Source organism: Sebastes umbrosus, chromosome 10 (assembly GCF_015220745.1).
Source record: "Sebastes umbrosus isolate fSebUmb1 chromosome 10, fSebUmb1.pri, whole genome shotgun sequence".
Classification (NCBI taxonomy): domain Eukaryota; kingdom Metazoa; phylum Chordata; class Actinopteri; order Perciformes; family Sebastidae; genus Sebastes; species Sebastes umbrosus.
The window spans coordinates 32912772-32932302 of NC_051278.1; the positions used below are offsets into that span (position 1 = coordinate 32912772).

General features: G+C 42.5%; 1 protein-coding gene across 1 annotated transcript in view; it reads left to right on the forward strand.

The window, feature by feature from the left end:
* Window positions 1-18959, forward strand: part of usp54a (ubiquitin specific peptidase 54a) — a 77054-nt gene extending 58095 nt beyond the window's left edge. The window contains 7 exon segments of the mRNA XM_037781653.1: window positions 2518-2701; window positions 5748-6670; window positions 7216-7310; window positions 9078-9194; window positions 13440-13701; window positions 15533-15888; window positions 15890-18959. Of these exon segments, the coding sequence (XP_037637581.1) occupies window positions 2518-2701; window positions 5748-6670; window positions 7216-7310; window positions 9078-9194; window positions 13440-13701; window positions 15533-15888; window positions 15890-16153 (2201 nt within the window). The 3' untranslated portion in view covers window positions 16154-18959.
* The last annotated feature ends 572 nt before the right edge of the window (window positions 18960-19531 follow it).

Consider the following 19531-nt stretch of genomic DNA (forward strand, 5'->3'; position numbering starts at 1 on the left):
GACTCTTGTTTTGAGTTGTTTGGTGGATTGGATGATTGAACTCTCTATCAGTAACAAGGAACAAACAAGACATATTGGCAATTCCACGTTGGCTGACCTGCAATGAATCCTGGTTGAGGAATGGAACGCCATCCCACAGCAACGTGTGACCAGGTTGGTGACCAGCATGAGGAGGAGGTGCCAGGCTGTTGTGGCTGCGTATGGATCTTCCACCTCTACTGAGTCTCCTGATGGTGTATTAAATGAATAAAGTGTAAAATAGACAATATGTCTTGTTTGTTCCTTGTTACTGATAGAGAGATCAATCATCCAATCCACCAAACAACTCAAAACAAGAGTCAACACCAACAGGAGAATACACTGTTTACCATTGACGGAGTATTTTGGCAAATATTTCTAAGGCGCTACCCACATAATCAGCTGTGCTGCTCATCCTACAAATGCATGATCCTTACAAGTGGGACATCATTGTGAAGGTAAATAAACAGGCTTTCCAACCATGTAATATACAATGACCATTAGCATTGTAACAACAGAGAAATAATCCACCAAACACAAGTTTCCGAACTTTTTTTTCACAGTTTATTAACAGATGGTGAAAATGTGAGAGGCCCTACACATAACGACACGTCATGTTAAATTAAACAGTTTTGTTCTCATACTGTGTGATGAACAATGATTTGATTTCATGAGTCCACACTAACAAAAAAACGGAAATCTCGTAAAATTTCTCGCCATCAAACGAGAAACAAACGTGGTAGACGACAGGCAGGAAGAATTAGCAACGTTAGTTAGTTCATTTCTGCAATACTTTGTACTGAAAATTCACAAAGCATGGATGGATGAAGTCATGTTAAATAAACACTCATGTTGTTGCCTCAAATCAACAAGTTGGTCCTCCATTTCTGAGCCCCATCTCACTACTACTTTATGCTCGGTGTTTTGCATTAGCTCATGCATTAGCTCATGCATTAGCTTATGCATGAGCTAATGCATAAGCTCATGCATTAGCTTATGCATGAGCTAATGCATAAGCTAATGACAGCGATGGTTGTCCTTCTGCTTCAGTCAGCTTTGTTCTCAATTGGCTATCGTTCTTTCGCGCGTGGCTGCGTCATCGGTTGTTCCCCACACACAACAGGATATCCTATCGTAAAAATTGAACATGTTTAATATTTACGATTTGAAATCGGTGCGGCCGGGATGGACTTCAGAGCCGATTTGGACAGGAACATCTGGAAAGATCATCTTAAGAACCATCAACAAATCAGGGCTTTGCTGATGATTGCCGGGAGGGGGCAGTTCTGATGAAGTACACAGGCAGCTTGGTATTACTGATGCAAAGATCTGGCTACACTACATTAAACACCACACCAAAAGATTGTTCAAGTGCTTACAGATGTGTAAAATGTGAGACCCCACACATAACAACATGTAATGATAAGTTTAACAGTTTTGTTCCTATAGTGTGTGGAGGGAAACAATTTGAGCTTTTGCGTCCTCGGCTGTCCTCGGGCTTCCCCTCTCTCTGCGGAATATCGGATCGTAAATATTGAACATGTTTAATAATTACTTCTGAGCAGATCCGGGGTGTAAAAAACACTCTTAACATACCTCACACCACAGGAAAGTCTGTCAAGATAATCTTAAGAAACATCAAAAAATCAGGACTTTGTCGACCGTTATCGCTAAGAGGGTGGAATCGGGCCCAGAATCGGCTGGATTCTCGTGACGTGTGTACTCGGCAAAACATAACTAAAAAGCAAAAATATTCAGCCTCAATTTTTGAGAGCTTGAGAGTTTCTTCGGAGGAGGTAGAGGAGATAATTGGCCTTACGTTTGTGTCATAATATCCCCTACCATCCCCACCTATCGGACCCCTCCGCCTGACCAAAGAGGCATTACTGATTTCATTCATTGTGTTTTTACAATAGATACAAATATAGATATTTAGAAATAAACTTGACATTTGAGGTTGAAATAGTGTCCCACAGGAGGACATGATTTAATGATTGTACTTTTCTTATTATTTATCTTACTTACTAGCCATTATTGAATTGAAATGTGTACTGGACCACTGAAATAAAAATACTATAACTAAATAAAACTACTAAAATAAGACCCAAGGTGCAATAAACAGGAGTGACCCTTTAACTTGACAGCCTGGTGTGAGTTAGTTTAGGCTGACATGTTTGGTTATAATTTTATTAATTTGTCTGAATATGATTTAACCATTTCATCATTGAGAACCAAACCTGAGTTATTGATCTTTCTCATGCCTACCATTCCCATCAAACACACACACACATGGTCACATCACCATCATTTCAGCAGTCTGATATTTAATTTTCTGTCAGGTGTATATATGCTTTTGTAAGATTTTTGCATGAAATCATCATAACAAGTTATTTTCTGCATCTTTCTTTTCTTTTCTTTTCCTTATTTATTCTTTCCTCTCTTTGTTTTTTTCTTTTCTTTCTGTTGTGTATTTTCTGTTGACATGTGATCCGGCTGCAGCCAAACTGCAGCTGGTGGCAGCTGAGGGCGGAGCTAGTAGTCACAGCCGGCTGCAGCGCTGCATGAGGAGAGCCCGCAGCCTGCAGCAACGCATGCAACTGCAGCAGCAGCAGGACTCAGAGGCAGGCAGACAGCAGCCGCAGCAACAACAGGAGGAGGGGCAGCAGCTGCAGGAACAGCCCAGGTACCACCTGCAGTCAGCTCAGCCAATCAGGAGAAGCATTTGCATTCAACAACGCCATGTCTGTTAAATATGAAATACATTCTAAGCATCCAAACAAGGCTCATTACAGTGGCAGTAGGCAGTATATTTTTGGCATCATTCGGCAGAAATCCCATAATAACCTTCAGCATATTATAATTCAAGTGTTCTGAGAGAGAACTAGACTTCTGCACCTCCTCATGGCTCTGTTTTCAGGCTTTTAAAAAGACTTTGACCAATCACAGGTCACTTCAGAGAGAGAGTGTTCCTATTGGCTGTGCTCCGGTCATGTGACCAGAACTTGGCGTTCCTTCACCAGATTTCACAATGGTCACAAACTTTCTCATTTTACAGCTAAACAGTACACTACAAGATGATTCTGAGAACATCTGAGGGGAGAAATAGGCATTAACGTAACAGAATATTGATTCATATTTGATCAGCGCTGCCTAGTTTGACCGTTTGGTCAGAGTTCGCGAGTGATTGACAGCCGGCTCTCATAGACAGATGACCTCAGATCAGCTCTTACTGCTTGTTTTCCTCCGGTCTGTGAAATCTTGCAGATGCCATTAGGAGCACCGGAGGACACAGAGGAACATGATTTTTTTCAGATTACCTGTTTCATGTACTACTGTCACGGTATAGTGACCGTTTTATAAAAATAACTTTTATTAATCATATTTGCTCCAATCTCGCCTACTTCAGCTTTAATGATATTTTAGAGATGCATTTATTACCTTTCTTTCTGAGATTGAGATGAGGGGATGGATATCAACCTCATCTCTGTGTGTGTCCATCCGCCCAGTACTCCTGTGCATGGTATCCAACTATTGTGCAGGTTAGCAAATTGGGTCAGTGAGCACAGGTTTCGGTCTCAACATTGACTCATTGTCAGTCTAGCAGCAGCCTGGTATGTTAGGCTGCACTATTTCCGGCTTAAGAAGAAGAGCATACCCCTGAGAGTCAGCGAGAGCAGAGGTACGGCAGGGTTACTGTTATAGTCTCTGCACAACACTTCAGGAAGCTGCACAACAGTCACTGCAACAATCCTTGTTCGACGTTTTCCCGCCATCTGATGCAACCTGACCGCCTCCAGTCCTGTTGAGCGGTCAGATGACACCTCAGATTATCACGTTTAGATGTTTAGACTCACCAAACAAGAGAAAAATTATTATAACTGAGTCACAAGAACAACACACCAAGGACATGCCTGAGAAGTTTGATTTAAATGGTGTAAAGTTTATTTTGAAGTGTTCATTATTCATGTAAATTGACTAAACTACTGTAACTGTTGCTCGACCTGGGACTGGTTGGTCTTGACTTTAGAGGCCCAGACACACCAACCCGGCATCAAAGAACTAGTGGCGACAAAGGCCTCTAGTTGCGTCACCTTAACGTCACCTTTGTCTTGGCCAAGAAGTTACATTCGAACCCGCCGCCGATACAACATGCTGAGTCAGCCAAAAACTCTGACACGGCAGACTAGAGCTGACGATGTGGGACACAACGCAAAAACTAGTCCGACAGACGCTCACGACGACCTCAAACTGTCCAACGGCCGACCGTCTACTTGTTGTGTCAGGACCTTAAAGCAAAGACTGGAGACTAACTTGTGACTTGAAACAATGACTTTGTTGCTTCTGCTTCTCTATCCACCTTAGTCCTAGCCCCCATGTTGCCTTTCGTGAATTATGGGCGCAACTTACGGGGCGTCGTGTCACTGAACCGGAACCGGCGTCTTCCACGGTAGCGGTCCGCTAATCGTCTCTCCTAGAGCGGTTGTATTAATAAATCTAGTAAAACATGTGTGAACACCATCTATTACAGCTCAGACAGGATAGTGTGATCATAGCTCTGCCTTCTACTATGGAGGGATGGAGGACGACCTGAAGAAGTGGCCTCAGATAACCTACACTAACAGATTTAGCTACGTTATTGACTCCGTTGCTACAGACGGTGAAGACATGAACAATCTGAAAAGTTCTGAGGCAGATCAGGACTTCCACAGTAACAAGGTTTAGTCTTTTTCTACACAGATAACCCTACTTAAACTATTTTAGTCTAATGCTGCCCTGCACTCCGTGCCATGAACTGCCTTACATTTAAACTGTACAGAAAATAGTCAAAGTAACTGTTTGTCATTAAACCAACGCTACAATGCTCATACCTAATGTTCTCCTGGCACTGCTGTCAGTTCTTTTAAGGACCCAATGTCTCTTTTCCCAACCACAGAGTAGGATGCAGGTTTTCCTCCGCTGGTTTTTAGTCCACTAAATGAACTGAGCTCACATAACGAGGGTTTATGGTCTCTACAAGTTCAGGTTTCTCAGCCACATTCTTCTGGATTCCTCGTCTGTAGGTCGGCGATGGAAACTGTTCCGTTGGTCACAACAACAATCCCTTTTTGTTTTGGGTGCATGTTCAACACACTGTTGTTGAAGCCACAACTTTAGCTTTGTCTGGTTGTTAGTACAGCCACGGACAGCGCAACAAGTACCAGAAGCATGATCTTGTCGTATTAATGAATAGGAGACTTCAGCTGTGCAATCAACAGCCACGGTCATTGTGTAGTAGTGGAGTTGTCTTGGCTGAGATGTGTTTTGAAAAGGTGTGCCACTAAAAAGGAGCAGATACGACCACTATCACTCTCTCAACCGGCATCAGGAGAAGGCATAGGCAGCTCAAGCTGACCAATCACAAATGTTGTTGTTGACGCCGGAGCTACGCCGTAGTGACTCACAACCTCCTTTTAAGAATAATTCAATCATCATGCAGCCTGTAGGGGGCGCTGGGCGGACTTTACAGTTGTTGTGGAGAGAAGTGTTGTCGTGACAGCTAGATCATTTGGAGTGTGGGCCGTTGCGAGAGATCGTCGACACTCCCCAGGAAACAACCTCTGAAACACACACACACAACCAGCCAGAGCTCTAGAATGACACCATCTGTTCCAAACATACTGCAGGCCAACACACACACACACACACACACACTTCCTCACCCATCTCTCTCTCTCTTTCTGTCTCTGCAGTGAAAAGCCTCTCTCGCTCCAAATACTTCTGACAGAGAGACAGGGCGACCAATCAGCTGCCAGTCAGGACCACCAGGCCCCGCCTCTCTCTCCCTGCCTTGTTAAGCCCCTCCCTCCCAGAACAAACTCAGTGTCTGACCCCGCCGCCAGCACCAGGGCCTCTACAGGTTCACCCAGGGAGGACAGCAGGACCAGAAGCCCCTGCTCTCTTTTTGGGAAACCCCTCGCCAATACCGGGTCCCTCCCTGCACTGTGCATGAACACCTGGGAGCAGAGCCCCCTGGGAGACATGGCTCCACCCCCTCCACCTGAGGAGGTGGAGCATCCCGCCCAGCGGACCAGAACACCCCCCGTCTCCATCCCAGCACAGGCCCCGCTCCCATCCAAGCTGTATTCCTGTACCCCGTCACCTGTTGCCGCCAATGACAGGTGTCATCTGATGATGGAGGAGGTGCCATATTACACCCGACAGCCACAGACCATGCCTCTTGCGACTAGCCCCACCCCCAGGCTTGTCCTGCCCTCATCCTCCCACCCAACCAGGAACTGGTCCTGCTTACATCTGGACCCACCCGATGTTGTCGATTCTCCCGTTGACCCGCCAATCAGCTCTCCCCTTTACTCAACCCCAGACTCCCCTTCCAACACCCCTCCACCGCAGCCACCTGCGAGCCGGCCTGGTCGGAACTCGTCATCGCCCCCCAGTCAGGACTACAGAGCAGCCCTGCCTGTGGAGCGCTGGGCGGAAAACGTCAACAGATACTACGGCTCCCAGAATGCAACAGGAGGAGGAGGAGGGGGACCGGCGGTGCCGGGTGAAGAGCTGTCGGAGCTGGACTCTCTGTACCAGGCCAGTCTGCTGGCTCCCAGCATGCCCCGGGGCAGCCGTGGAGTCAGTCCTCAACCGACCAACAACAAACCAGGTAGAAACTGCAGAAATACGAGTTCAGGTCGTCAGGTATCAAACCTCCAACAACAGGATAACACAGTTAACTATGTCATATTAGAGCTGTCAAAGTTAACGCAATAATTACGTGTTAATGGAAAATCGTTTTAACGGCATTCATTTCTTTAACGCAGTCAACTTTGGGAGGTTGTAACGGGCTCAGATTTAAAGGTAAAGTGAAGTTAATGGTATTATATGAAATCCATCGGTACCAACCTTGTCATACTAGCATGTCGCAAAGTACGATAAATAACACTCCAAACTTGTGCTATATTTTGCAGAGGAAAAACTGGCCCTTGACCTCTGACCTCCAGATGTGTGAATTGTAAATGGGTTCTCTGGGTACCACGAGTCTCCCCTTTACAGACATGCCCGCTTTATGATAATCTAATAGAAGGGTCTTCCGATACCATATTTTTTCTTCCTGATATGGATTCCGATACCTGAATTTTTGAACTCTACTAACAAACTAATGTTAGTTCAAGCATGTACTGTTTTAATAGTGTGTGTATGTGTGTGTAGGTGTGAGGAGAATGTTGTCAGGATCTGGACGGTCCAAAACACCGACGGCTGAGCTCGAGAGATTCGCCTACAGAACGCCGGTCACACCTCATAAGGTACAGCGTTTTATGTAAAGCAATTTCACGGCTGTCACACAGCTCCGTGAGCTCAGTCTCTTTTGTTAATGTCTCAACATGCCTCTCTGTGGTGTTGTTAGCCACTTGTGGCTTCAGTCTAATTACATTTTAGGTCTTGCGGTTATTTTTTTTGCGTGTTATTTACTCTTTCTTAGGTTTTCTTTTAAAGAACAATAAACAAAAAATATAGATATGTGCCAACCAGACACAAAAATAAAATAAAAGTTGAGATGTGGGTAAGCCATTTTGAACCATTTTGACCCAATTTTCATTAACTTAAGTTAATTTTAGGGCCGTCAACGTTAACGTGATAATAAGGCGTAAATGCAAATCCTTTTTAACACCACTAATTTCTTTAACACAACCTGTGGTTTTTAGGTCTGTAGCGGCTCGGTTTTAAAGCTAGAGAGAAGATCCTGGTATCATATAAAACTAAAAAACCTGATGAAATCCATCGGTACCAACCATGTCATACTAGCTTGTCTTGAAGGAGGTTAAATAACGCTCCAAACTTAAGCTAAATGTTGACGAGGAAAAACTGGCATGGCCATTTTCAAAGGGGTCCCTTGACCTCTGACCTCCAGATATGTGAATGTAAATGGGTTCTATGGGTACCCACGAGTCTCCCCTTTACAGACATGCCCACTTTATGATAATCACATGCAGTTTGGGGCAAGTCATAGTCAAGTCAGCACACTGACACACTGACAGCTGTTGTTGCCTGTTGGGCTGCAGTTTGATATGTTATGATTGGAGCATATTGTTTTATGCTAAATGCAGTACCTGTGAGGGTTTCTGGACAATATCTGTCATTGTTTTGTGTTGGTTATTGATTTCCAATAATAAATATATACATATATTTTGCATAAAGCAGCATATTTGTCCACTCCCATGTTGATAAGAGTATTAAATACAAATCTCCCTTTAAGGTCCATTTTGACAGATAAAAAATGTGTGATTAATCACGATTACCACGGACAATCATGCTATTGATCTTCATTAAATATTTTAATCGATTGGCATAATTAAAATAGATTTTTGTTTATCTTATAAACTGCCTCCAGGTCACCATGGACTCTTCTCCTAAATGGAGCCACAGAGGGACAATTGTATAAAATGCGAAAGTGGTGTGCCACTGTGCTTCAGCAGGACCTCCAGCAGGCACTTTGATTATAGTAGTTTGTCTTTTGTGCTGGAGTACATACGAATTGAGTCACATTCTTCCAGCTGATTTATTCTTCTCTCCAGAAGGGAGAGCTTGTCATGAACCAATGCTGTGTGCAGACCTCTGCTTCTCATCTTGCTTTAATATTCAGAGTATTTTTTAATTTTGCAAATTATAATTTAGATAGAGGTTAGTAGGTTTTGCTGTTTTTAAAACAGTTGTTCAGAAGTTTGAATTAAATAACCTCAACATGTACTGTAAAATACATTATTAGAGCGTTTAATGTAACTTGAGTCAGCGTCAGTTGTTGCAGGCAGGAGGCTCCGGGATACATAAGCTGCTACTAGCATAACACACTACAATGTCCAATTGAACGTCGGTGGTTGAGTTGCATTGTGGGTAATGTAGGAGCCAGGTTTTGACGAGGAAGAATAATGTTGGAAATTTGTGGGTATGTATTTCCCACTTGTAATTTCTTTGTTTTTGTGGATGAATAAATTGGACTTTTGATACCAGGAAGGAAAGATAAAGTTTGTAAAATGTTATTCCCTGCTGATCTCTGACCTTTGACCTCTGTGCAGCTGCCATCAGGTGAAGATGAGTGCTACAGCGCAGCAAACCTGCGACGCATCGCCCACAGCCTGAGTGGGACAGTTATCGGGTCAGGACCCCAAAACCTCGGCCCCTCCCATAGCTGCGTAAGTTACACACACACACACACACACACACACAAACACACACCTTGATCAAGCAGCTGGGAAACACACTAGCTGTGTGCATGTCTCTGTGTACTGGTTTTCATTTAAGATCCTGCCGCCACCTTTTGTTCATATGATGTAACTGCATCCTGTTTCAATTCTGCTCTTCTTGCAGAGGTCTCTGGTTCTGATAACGTTCTGTTTAGAACAATAATAACAACAACAGTCCTTTGATTCATAAAACACTCTATATGATAGTTTGGATTATTTGAAGTGGGGTTGTATGAGGTACTTATCCCTAGTCAGTGTATGACCTACAGTAGATGACGGTCGGCTTGCCCCCAGTTTGGAGAAGCAGACCAAAGCGATGTAACGCTGGAACCAAAGCGATGTAACGCTGTGGATGGGGCCGGCAGCAAAACATGTTTTAGACGCCTTAAACAAAGGCTCATCTTAAAACAAATCAATATCAGTTTAAGTGTACGCTATCTTTAGAATAGTTTCTGATAGGGAACTGAACTGAAATTGAAACTTATTTATGCTGTTTTATTTGTCTAAGTCTGGTTGCTTTGAAGAGAGTTTAGATAAGTTTCACTTTCAGTTCAGTTCCCCGTCGGAAAAGGCCGTCTGACAGCAGGATAAAGCGCTGAAAATATTCCAAATATAGCGTACACTTAAACTGATACAGATTTTTTTTTTAGGTGAGTCTTTCTTTTAGGTGTCTAAAATACGTTTTGCTGCTGCCCCCGTCCACAGCACTGTATTGCTTTGGTTCCGTGCCGGTACTCCTGTCTGTTTCTCCAAACTGGGGGCGTGCCGACCGTCATCTACAGCTGGTAATACACGGACTATGGATCAGTACCTCATACAACCCCACATCAAAACACCCCAACGGTCCCTTTAATGTTACACTAGTGCAATATTGTTAGCAGTGTGAGTCAGCAGTATAACTTTAGTAATCAGCGCTCTGGTGTTCCTTTTTAGCCACCCAAGCAGCTCCGCAGATGTTTCCTACATCTGTTAGTCTCTTAGTCTTAGTCTACTCTCCACAGCTTTATCTCAGCTCTTTTTTTGTCATATGCACAACAATTACAGAGAAACAGTCGTTGGCATTGAAAATCTTGTTCTCCGGCTCCCTCCAACAATGCTACGACAAAATGTATAAAAACAAAATCACATAAGTAAAATTTAGACATAAGAAACAAAATAGTGCAGAGGTTAACCTATAGGGCTCTTAAAGTTAACGCGATAACATGTTAACGCAAATTCATTTTAAAGCCACTAATTTCTTCAACGCATTAACACTACTTGGGATTTTTAGATTGTAGCTGGCTCAGTTTTAAAGCTAGAGTCAGGATTGCATCATATGAAACTAGTAAAACCTGATGAATCCATCGGTACCAACCATGGTCATACTAGCTTGTCGCAAAGGATGTTAAATAACGCTCCAAACTTATGCTACATTTTGGCAAGGAAAAACTGGCATGGCCATTTTCAAAGGGGTCCCTTGACCTCTGACCTCCAGATCAGTGAATGTAAATGGGTTCTATGGGTACCAACGAGTCTCCCCTTTACAGACATGCCCACTTTATGATAATCACATGCAGTTTGGGGCAAGTCATAGTCAAGTCAGCACACTGACACACTGACAGCTGTTGTTGCCTGTTGGGCTGCAGTTTGCCATGTTATGATTTGAGCATATTGTTTTATGTTAAACGCAGTACCTGTGAGGGTTTCTGGACAATATCTGTCATTGTTTTGTGTTGACCATTTTTTGTCCTTGAACATATAAAGCTCTGGCCAGCTGTACAGGTTTGTAAAGCAGCAGCCTGTGTTTCTCTACAGAACCCGGTTCTCTCAGAGTGCCTCCTCTCTGTTGCCGCTGGCATTCAGCCATCTTGTATTCAGCCCTCAGGAATCGCCTCGGGCCAGCGCATTAAAGATTGATCAATGATTTAGTTCTTCCATTAAGCTTTTAACCTCGGCGCTCGCTGCGAGGCGAAGCCGGCCTGATCTGAACCGACAGCTGAGGTTTGACTCCAGATATCAAACCGTCAAATCCTCCGTTTGTGGGAGGAATCCTGATGTTCCACTTCGGCCGGAGGATTTTATTCTCACTCTGAGTATCGGAGGATCGATTGTGTCAGTTATACAGCTGCAACACTCACTGAAGCATTAAAACTCACATCGGTGGAGTATTAAACTAAAGACAAGGTGAACTCTGACCAGCCTTCTGTGAGCCTCATAAATGATTCAACCACTGACATGAAGAGAATCAGCTCTGCTCAAGAGAAACCTGATTTTGACTGGTTCTTTACTGCAGCTTTGAACAGTTGAACAGGATTTAAGCTCTCACTTATCACCATTTACTGCTGATGCCACACAAATTGGCCTGTCAGTCTCACGTTCCGTCTTACCCTCATTAAGATACTTGAGCTCACAGGGACTCACTTTCAACCCAAAGGGCACAATCTATTGTTTTCTGACAGGATGGCCTCAGAACTGGAGGTTCTGTTGACTTACCTTACAAGGCATTAAAAAGTCTTAAACCCTGTTTCTTGGCTTCTGCAGACAGTAATGTTGGTCATAAAATGTTTCTGTATGTGACTGAAGGCTGTCAGGAGACGTTCTACACATCTAAACTAACAGTAGATTGTGCAGTAGGAGGCTGAATTAACTTAAAGGGACTATAAGAATCAGAAATGTCTTGTTAACAGCGACACCTGTGGCCGCTAAGTCAACGAAAGTCAGCGTCCTGTTGCTCGCGCTTGTGCTCGCTCTACATAGACATGAACGAGCATCGCTCAACACAGTGAGGAGACACACGTCAGCTAAAAGCACAATATCACTCTATATTTCAGCTGCTTGGCAGTAATGTTAGCTGACCAGACGAAGGTCTCTCCATGAATCAATGCTGATCCTAGTGTTGGCTTTTCCTGCCTCAGCCTCCCGACCGCGGCCGGAGGGAACAGGGGAGACACTGGAGTTTTGGTCGGAGACGATAACGTTTCTCTCTGCGGAGCCCCGTCACTTCACAAGACACGGGAAACCTCTGTTGGTCTGGAGGAGCTGCAGCAGTTATTTCTGCACAAACGTCCACTGTACATTCACTAGATATTCTCAGAGCTAAACTAACTCTTCTGCAGTGTGGAGTGTGCGCGCATGGACCTGAAGTGGAGCGAGCTAAGTGAAGGCAAGCAGGCAGAGGAGCAGAGGAGCAGATACTCCGGCCCTGGAGACCAAAGCTACGGTCTCCCCCGCGTCCTCCGACCGCGGCCAACACTGTTTAACAGACGGGCTTCACTAGATACAACCAAGAGGTTTTGGTGTTTCCGTGTAGTTTGTGTTGGAGTCTGAGTCTGAACAGCGTAGACACACGCGAGCGCGCATGGGGCACCGACCCGCAATGATTTATACGTGTAAGAAGTTACAAACAGTCCCTTTAAATTCATGATTTTTTAATGGATCGATCCATCCGCCCATTTTCTGCCACTTCTTTAGGTCCAGGGAACGTTAATTGGAACAGGAGCAGGAACCGGAACCTGAAGAACCAACTTGTACAATAGATGCATGTTGCTGTTGTACTGCACTCATTGGACCTCATTCACAAACAGTGTGTATGCACAAATCTGTGCTCAACCGTGCACACAAATGTTTTACGCACAAATTCAAGATTCATTAATATTTTCTGACCTGAATTTGATTTTTACTCTGCAAACAAATGTAGAACCGCCTCCGACCATGCATACGCACAAATTATGAAGGCATATACTCAGTTATTTTCTAGAAAAAGAAACTTGCATCTTAGAGATACAAGGTTTTCACAGGATTTTATTTTGTCATTTTTCAGTTTTCCCTCCATCACGTTAACTTGTTTTGATTTTTGACCCCTTCCTCTCTATTTCCTGTTACACCTTGATTCCCCACCATCTTTTTTTTTAACTTCTCTCCAACCTTTTGATATCTGTTTCCTCTTCTCATTCTATGGATTTCTTTTTCTTTTCCTCTTTTATTTTCTGTTCTGTTTCTCTTTTTTTTACCACCCTCCTTTTCTTCTTTCTACTCTTATTTCATCTCTTATATCTCTTGCATCATTTCCTTTTTCTTGTTTCCCTCTTTTTCCATCCTCTCTGTTTGTCATCCATCTTTCTCCATCAAATTTTTTGTTCTACCTCCATCCTCATTTTTTTGATCATCTCTTTTCTTTCTCTCCTCTTGTTTTTCCTCTTCATCCTCACCCTGAAGGACCTCTCTGCGTCCAGGCCCCCCCTCAGATACTCCTCCTCTTCCTCCTCCCTCCTCCGTCGCCCCAGCACCTCCTCCCTGCACATCCCCTCCTCCACCACCTCCTTCACTACAGATCACTCCTATCACCACCACCACCACCTCCTCCAACACCACCAACCCAGACACCACGGCAACTCAGCTCCTGCACCTCCTCCACAGCACCCTCCCTTGCAGACATCACGGCCCCCAAGCTCAGGCCTCTCCTCCTGGGGACACTCAGGTAACATACTGGCCCTTCACTTCCACCTCCACCTCCACTCTCACCTTCAGTATGGAGGACGGAACCTGCCAAAATCAAAAACAGATGAATAAAAGACTCAATAAATAAATACATATGTCATTAAATGTAGCAAAAATAAAATTAAAATAAATGTAGCCATTAATTCATTGATAAAATGTGACATAAATTGATATTTCTGTTTTAATTTGCAACTCTATTTTATTTATCTTTGCATTAATTTCCTTATTTATTTACTCTTCTGTTTAATTTTCCCTTTTATTTAAAAAGAATAAAATAGAATATATAATTAATAAAGAATAAATACATTACAAAATTAATTAAAAAATAATATAATTAAATAGAACGGAATTTAAACAAAAGAGTAAATAAATAAGGTAATTAATACAAAGATAAATGTTACGATCATTGAGGTTTTGGACCTAAAAGCAGACACAGAACAGCGGAGTGGAAGTTTAACAGAAGGCTTTATTGCCAAAAGCATGAGTTGTGAATGGATGGATGGAATGTCGAGGCTGGAGTTGAGCAAGGCAGGCAGGCAGGGGATGATCCTGGGAACAGGAGACAAACATTAGCAAACAAGAACAAGATCCAAACTACGAACAAGAAACTCAGTATATTAAATAATGCTGAGCGACCGAGGCGCAGCTACCACTTGGGAGTGAACGATCTGGCGATGAGTGACTGGAGAACCGGGCTCTTCGCACTGGGGTTGATGATCTACAACTACCAAATAATAGTTGTACAAAAGTCTGAAATTCACAAGCATTGCAGGTCACTTATTTCTTTATTCTTTTTTTTCTATATTTCATAATGTGGTGATTTGTCCAGCAGCAAAAATTGAAGTTTCAAAATGACGTATCTGATGTACATTTGTTTATTTTAGTGACCGCTACACAAGTCATGACCTCTGCATTGTTTTCTGGGAATTTGGAGGTTTTAGCACCCAGAGGGTGCTATTCATCCAGCAGAGCGTAATTCCTGGCGGGGGGAGAAGACTTTATGTTGGGAAGATATTTTCTGAATAATTTCTCAGATATTTTCCTGGAAATAACAAATGAATCTTCTGCTGTTCTAATCTGGTATGGCCATCTCGAACATCATGGATGTAAAAGTGTTCTATGGGTACCCACGAGTCTCCCCTTTACAGACATGCCCACTTTATGATAATCACATGCAGTTTGGGGCAAGTCATAGTCAAGTCAGCACACTGACACACTGACAGCTGTTGTTGCCTGTTGGCTGCAGTTTGACATGTTATGATCTGAGCATATTGTTTTATACTATATGCAGTACCTGTGAGGGTTTCTGGACAATATCTGTCATTGTTTTGTGTTGGTAATTGATTTCCAATAATAAATATATACATATATTTGCATGAAACAAGTATATATGCCCACTCCCATGTTGATAAGAGGATTAAATACTGATAAATATCTCCCTTTAAGGTCCATTCTGAACGGATAAAAAATGTGCGATTAATTTGGGATTAATCGTGATTAACTATGGACAATCATCCAATTCAATATTTGAATCGATTGACAGCCCTAATAATTTCTAACTTAATACATTTCTTACATAAAAAAACGTCTAAACTAGCTTCAGGACACGTGACTGTTGTTTCTGATCTGCTGAGGATGGACTGTGTCACTGTCAGTGTTTAGTTACAGATCTCTGTATTGCGTTCTAATTGTTTTTCCCATTTCCTCCTCTTCTTCCTCCTCATCTTCCTCCTCTTCCCCCCACTTTTCCTCCTCCTCCTCCTCCTCCTCCTCCTCCTCGTCCTCCTCCTCCTCCTTCTCCTTCTCCTCAGGAGGTGGACCGAGCCTCCAGCAGCAGTTTCTGGTTGTGTCTGACAGGCATCCGGCTCTCTCAGGTCAAAGCCTCCACAGCGTCGCGTTGAGTTACGGCACTCTACCTCGGGCTCCTCGCCGAGCGCATCCTCCCTCCTCCTCCTCCACCTCCTCCCTCCCCAGACCCAGAGCCTGCTCTGGTCCTACTCCCTCGCCGCCGGATCCACAGAGTCTCTACGCCACCATGTCCCATCCTCGGCGGCCTGCCAACACCACCGCTAATGGTCACTACCGGCAACCGTCGCTGCCCAGTAAAGTCAACGTGTCCACCCGCTACGCTCCGCTCCACCTCACAGTGCCGGGGGAGGCCCCCCCCTGCACAGCCGCTCCGCCTGGACGTGCCCCCTGAGACCGACTGGCGCCATGACGCCGACTACAGGACCGTCAGCTCCTCCTGGGACCCCCGCACCGCCCGCCACCACCAGCCCCTCCACCGGACCGCCTCCCACCAACCTCCCCCGCCCCGGCCCCACAGGGACCCCCAGCTCTGCTCGCTCTGCCAGCAGCTTCCTGCTGAGCCGTCACGCCCCTACTGCCCGTCCTGTGGCGCTTACGTGGCTCGGTTCCGCACAGTCAGGTGATCCGGCCCAAGGCCTCGCGTCCAGGCTCGCCCCAGTAGAAGAATCCAGATGTCCCATATCCATCAAGATCAAGTTTCTTTTTTTAATTTAAAATGTGCCGATGTTTCTTTAATCCAATGCTTCCCATAATCCCGTCATCATGTTGGTGGATATCTCACTTTGGAATCAAACTCTCATGTCTGCAGCATCATCTGGGGAAGCCAACCGTCTTCAGTATAGTTTCTTCTCTCCTGCATCGGTCTCCCCCTTAGAGGCAGCTGCTTCACACCAAACCTCAACCACTATCCTCCACGTTTCAATCCCGGCCCCTAGCCTGGTCCTCTCCAGTCTGGACGACCACCACAGAGCCACAAAATGAACAATGTCACACAGATGGATCTCCTACATAAAGTCTATGAATGTCCGCTGGGTTTAAGCACATATTAGATTTCTAATCAAGACAAAGCACCGTGATAGACACCAGGACCGAGAGGAGAAGGCCGGCAGATGATGATGAAAGACGGAACTGAAAGCGAAGCAGTTTGATCATGAAGACACTGCTGCTAACCTGCTGTCTGTTCAAACTGATACAGTTTGATCCAAATATGAGAAAAACAGACACATCAATAATCCAAACAGGTAGGAGTTATTAGTCTTCATCTGCTGGGTGTCAGATTTAGAATCAACATAAACTACGTGTTTAATAAAAAGTAAGAGCAGTCAAGTTTTATAGATGAAAAATGAAGATTTTAATTAATCTAAATCTAGTTCCATAATTAATGAACGGCTTCATGTTATTTTTCAAGCAAAAATACCAAAACATTTCATGGTTCCAGGTTCTTAAATGTGAGAGTTATAGCATGATAATAAACTGAATAATATTCATTCTTTGTTTTCTGACATTTTATAAACCAAAACGATTAATTGAGAGAATGGACAGATGAATTCATAATAATGATAATCTGTAGTTATGTGCTTTTTCAACGCCTTTTTAACTTTTTGAGAATTTTATTTGGTCCTGTTCTTGTTCTTTTCATTGCACTGTACAGTACACTCCATTACAGAAAAAATGCTATATACCCATTATCATTCATTTATTGTAATGCTTATTAGCTCATAACTTATGATCAAATTGTTGATCACATTTCAGTTTCTATTTCAAATGTACCATAAACATTTATTTTAAAAGGTTATGAACATGTTGTAGACGTGGCAACATTTTTTAAAATAATTAAATTACTTTGCTTTCATCATAATTTCTATAAAGCAGAAAATCATGATCAATGCATCAGAAATAATTCCCAACATTCACTTTGACAAAGCAAAGTGTTGAATGTTTGTTGATTCCAGTTTGTACAGAGCTGCAAATAACCAACACTTTCATTATAGATTTCATTATTTTCCCAAATAATCAGTTCATTGTCTATAAAATGTCAGAAATGCTGCTAAAATGTCCGTCATTTAAATCACTAAAGATATTCATTTCACCATCACAGATGATGGCCCAAACTAACAAATATTCACACAAGTGAAGTTGGAACGAGATCTTTTTTTTTTTTGTTATAAAAATGACGAGGAAATGATCAAAATTGCTGCAGCTTAATTTTGCTGATTGATGTCGATGTGAATCCGTAGATAATGGACTAATCATTTCCTGTTTAGTGACTCTGACACCAGGTGGGAAGAGGACAATAACCGTCTGAGATACTTCAGGTGACGATGAATGTGTCTGTTTTTGTGATCTTGAACGCAGCTGAACGGACGTCAGGTTCCAAATGACGGACACTGAGACACGACAGGAAGTAGCTCAATCCTGCTTCTTTTCTGCCATTTGTGTCTCCGAATATAAATCTACTCTACTTATTACTCTATTTATTTTTGTAGGCTTGTCAGACTGAGTTGTGCATAGATGAAACTATTCTACCTGAATATACTCTACTACTATAGTCTAATTTTCTAAAGGTAGTTAGTCGCCTTGTTTGGGATGTGGAGCCTTCTTATACTGTACACTAGGCTGTTAGATAAGAACTAAAGCTTTTATTTTGACAGCTAATATTTAGCATGATGTTTTATTATAGCCTTGAGAGAATTTGGTGTACATTTATTGTAACAACGATATATGCAGATCTTTTTTAGCGCAGCCACTCGACTGCATTTAACTCTAATTTAGTGCACTTCAGAAGTGTTGACGATAGATTTCTTTAATGTGCTTGTTGCTGGTTTCTGTTGACACTCCTGTTGTTCAGGGAGACACTCCTCGTTACGTTCATGGGCTTGTTTTTGTACTCAGATGACTTTAGATCGGTTTAATAGATTAATGAAGGAACACCTTTAAAACTTTAAAGAATGCTGTTTAAATAACTTCTACAAAGCTGATCTGACCCCGCCCGTCTGCTGCTCCATGTGAGCTAAAACAAACAAACCTGGTCTGAAGTCAAACATTCATTCTAAATCCTTTCACCTGCAATTGTTCAGCAGATTACTGAAGACATTGATGATTATAATAATTCATATTATATATATATAAGTATTTATATATTCACTCCAAACTCTCATATGCTGTTTGACTGACAGGATGTCTTCTTTTCAGAATAAAATCTGAATTTAATTTGAATTGGAGTTCACACCAGTCCTGAGTTCATAATAATAGTAATGAAGTTATTTTTTCACCATGTCAAATTTGATGTTTCTTCTTTTTTTTTTTTTTTTTTTTATCTTTTGCTTCGCCAGATTGTATTTTGTTGATTTTGGTATATTTTTGATGCTTATTTTTCTACACTGTAGACTTAACAGAGATGATACTATGATTAAAATGTTTAAAGGAAAAGTTCAGTGTCTTTTATATTTTTTATATTTTAGTAGGAAGTCATCAGCAGTTTAAGCTGCTTGCCTACCGAGTCACAACTCACACATCAAATCATTAATAATTATTATTACTACTGTTATTTCTGTCATCATTCATTTACTCTTCACTAAACCCCTCCCCTGGCAAGCAATTGTCCAATCACAGCTTAGCAACAGGTGCATCAATGTTTACATTTCTCCACATGTTGAATCAGGCTTCTGCTCTGTAAAAGTCCTGCAATCAAAATCTTACTAAGTAAAAGTACAGAAGTATTAGCATCAAATATACTTTATGTACCAAAAGTAAAAGTACTCATTATGCAGAATGGCACATTTCAGAATAATATAAATTATATTATTGTATTCTAATTATTGATGCATTAATGTTTTCATCACCTTAATGTTGCAACTGGTAAATGGAGATTTTAATGATTTTATATTTATATTTGCCTCCAAAATGTAGTTGAATATTTCCATTTTATGCTACTTTATACTGCTTATTCTCAAGTACAATATTGATCATTTTTTGTGTTTAACTGTGAGTTTGAGTTTCCT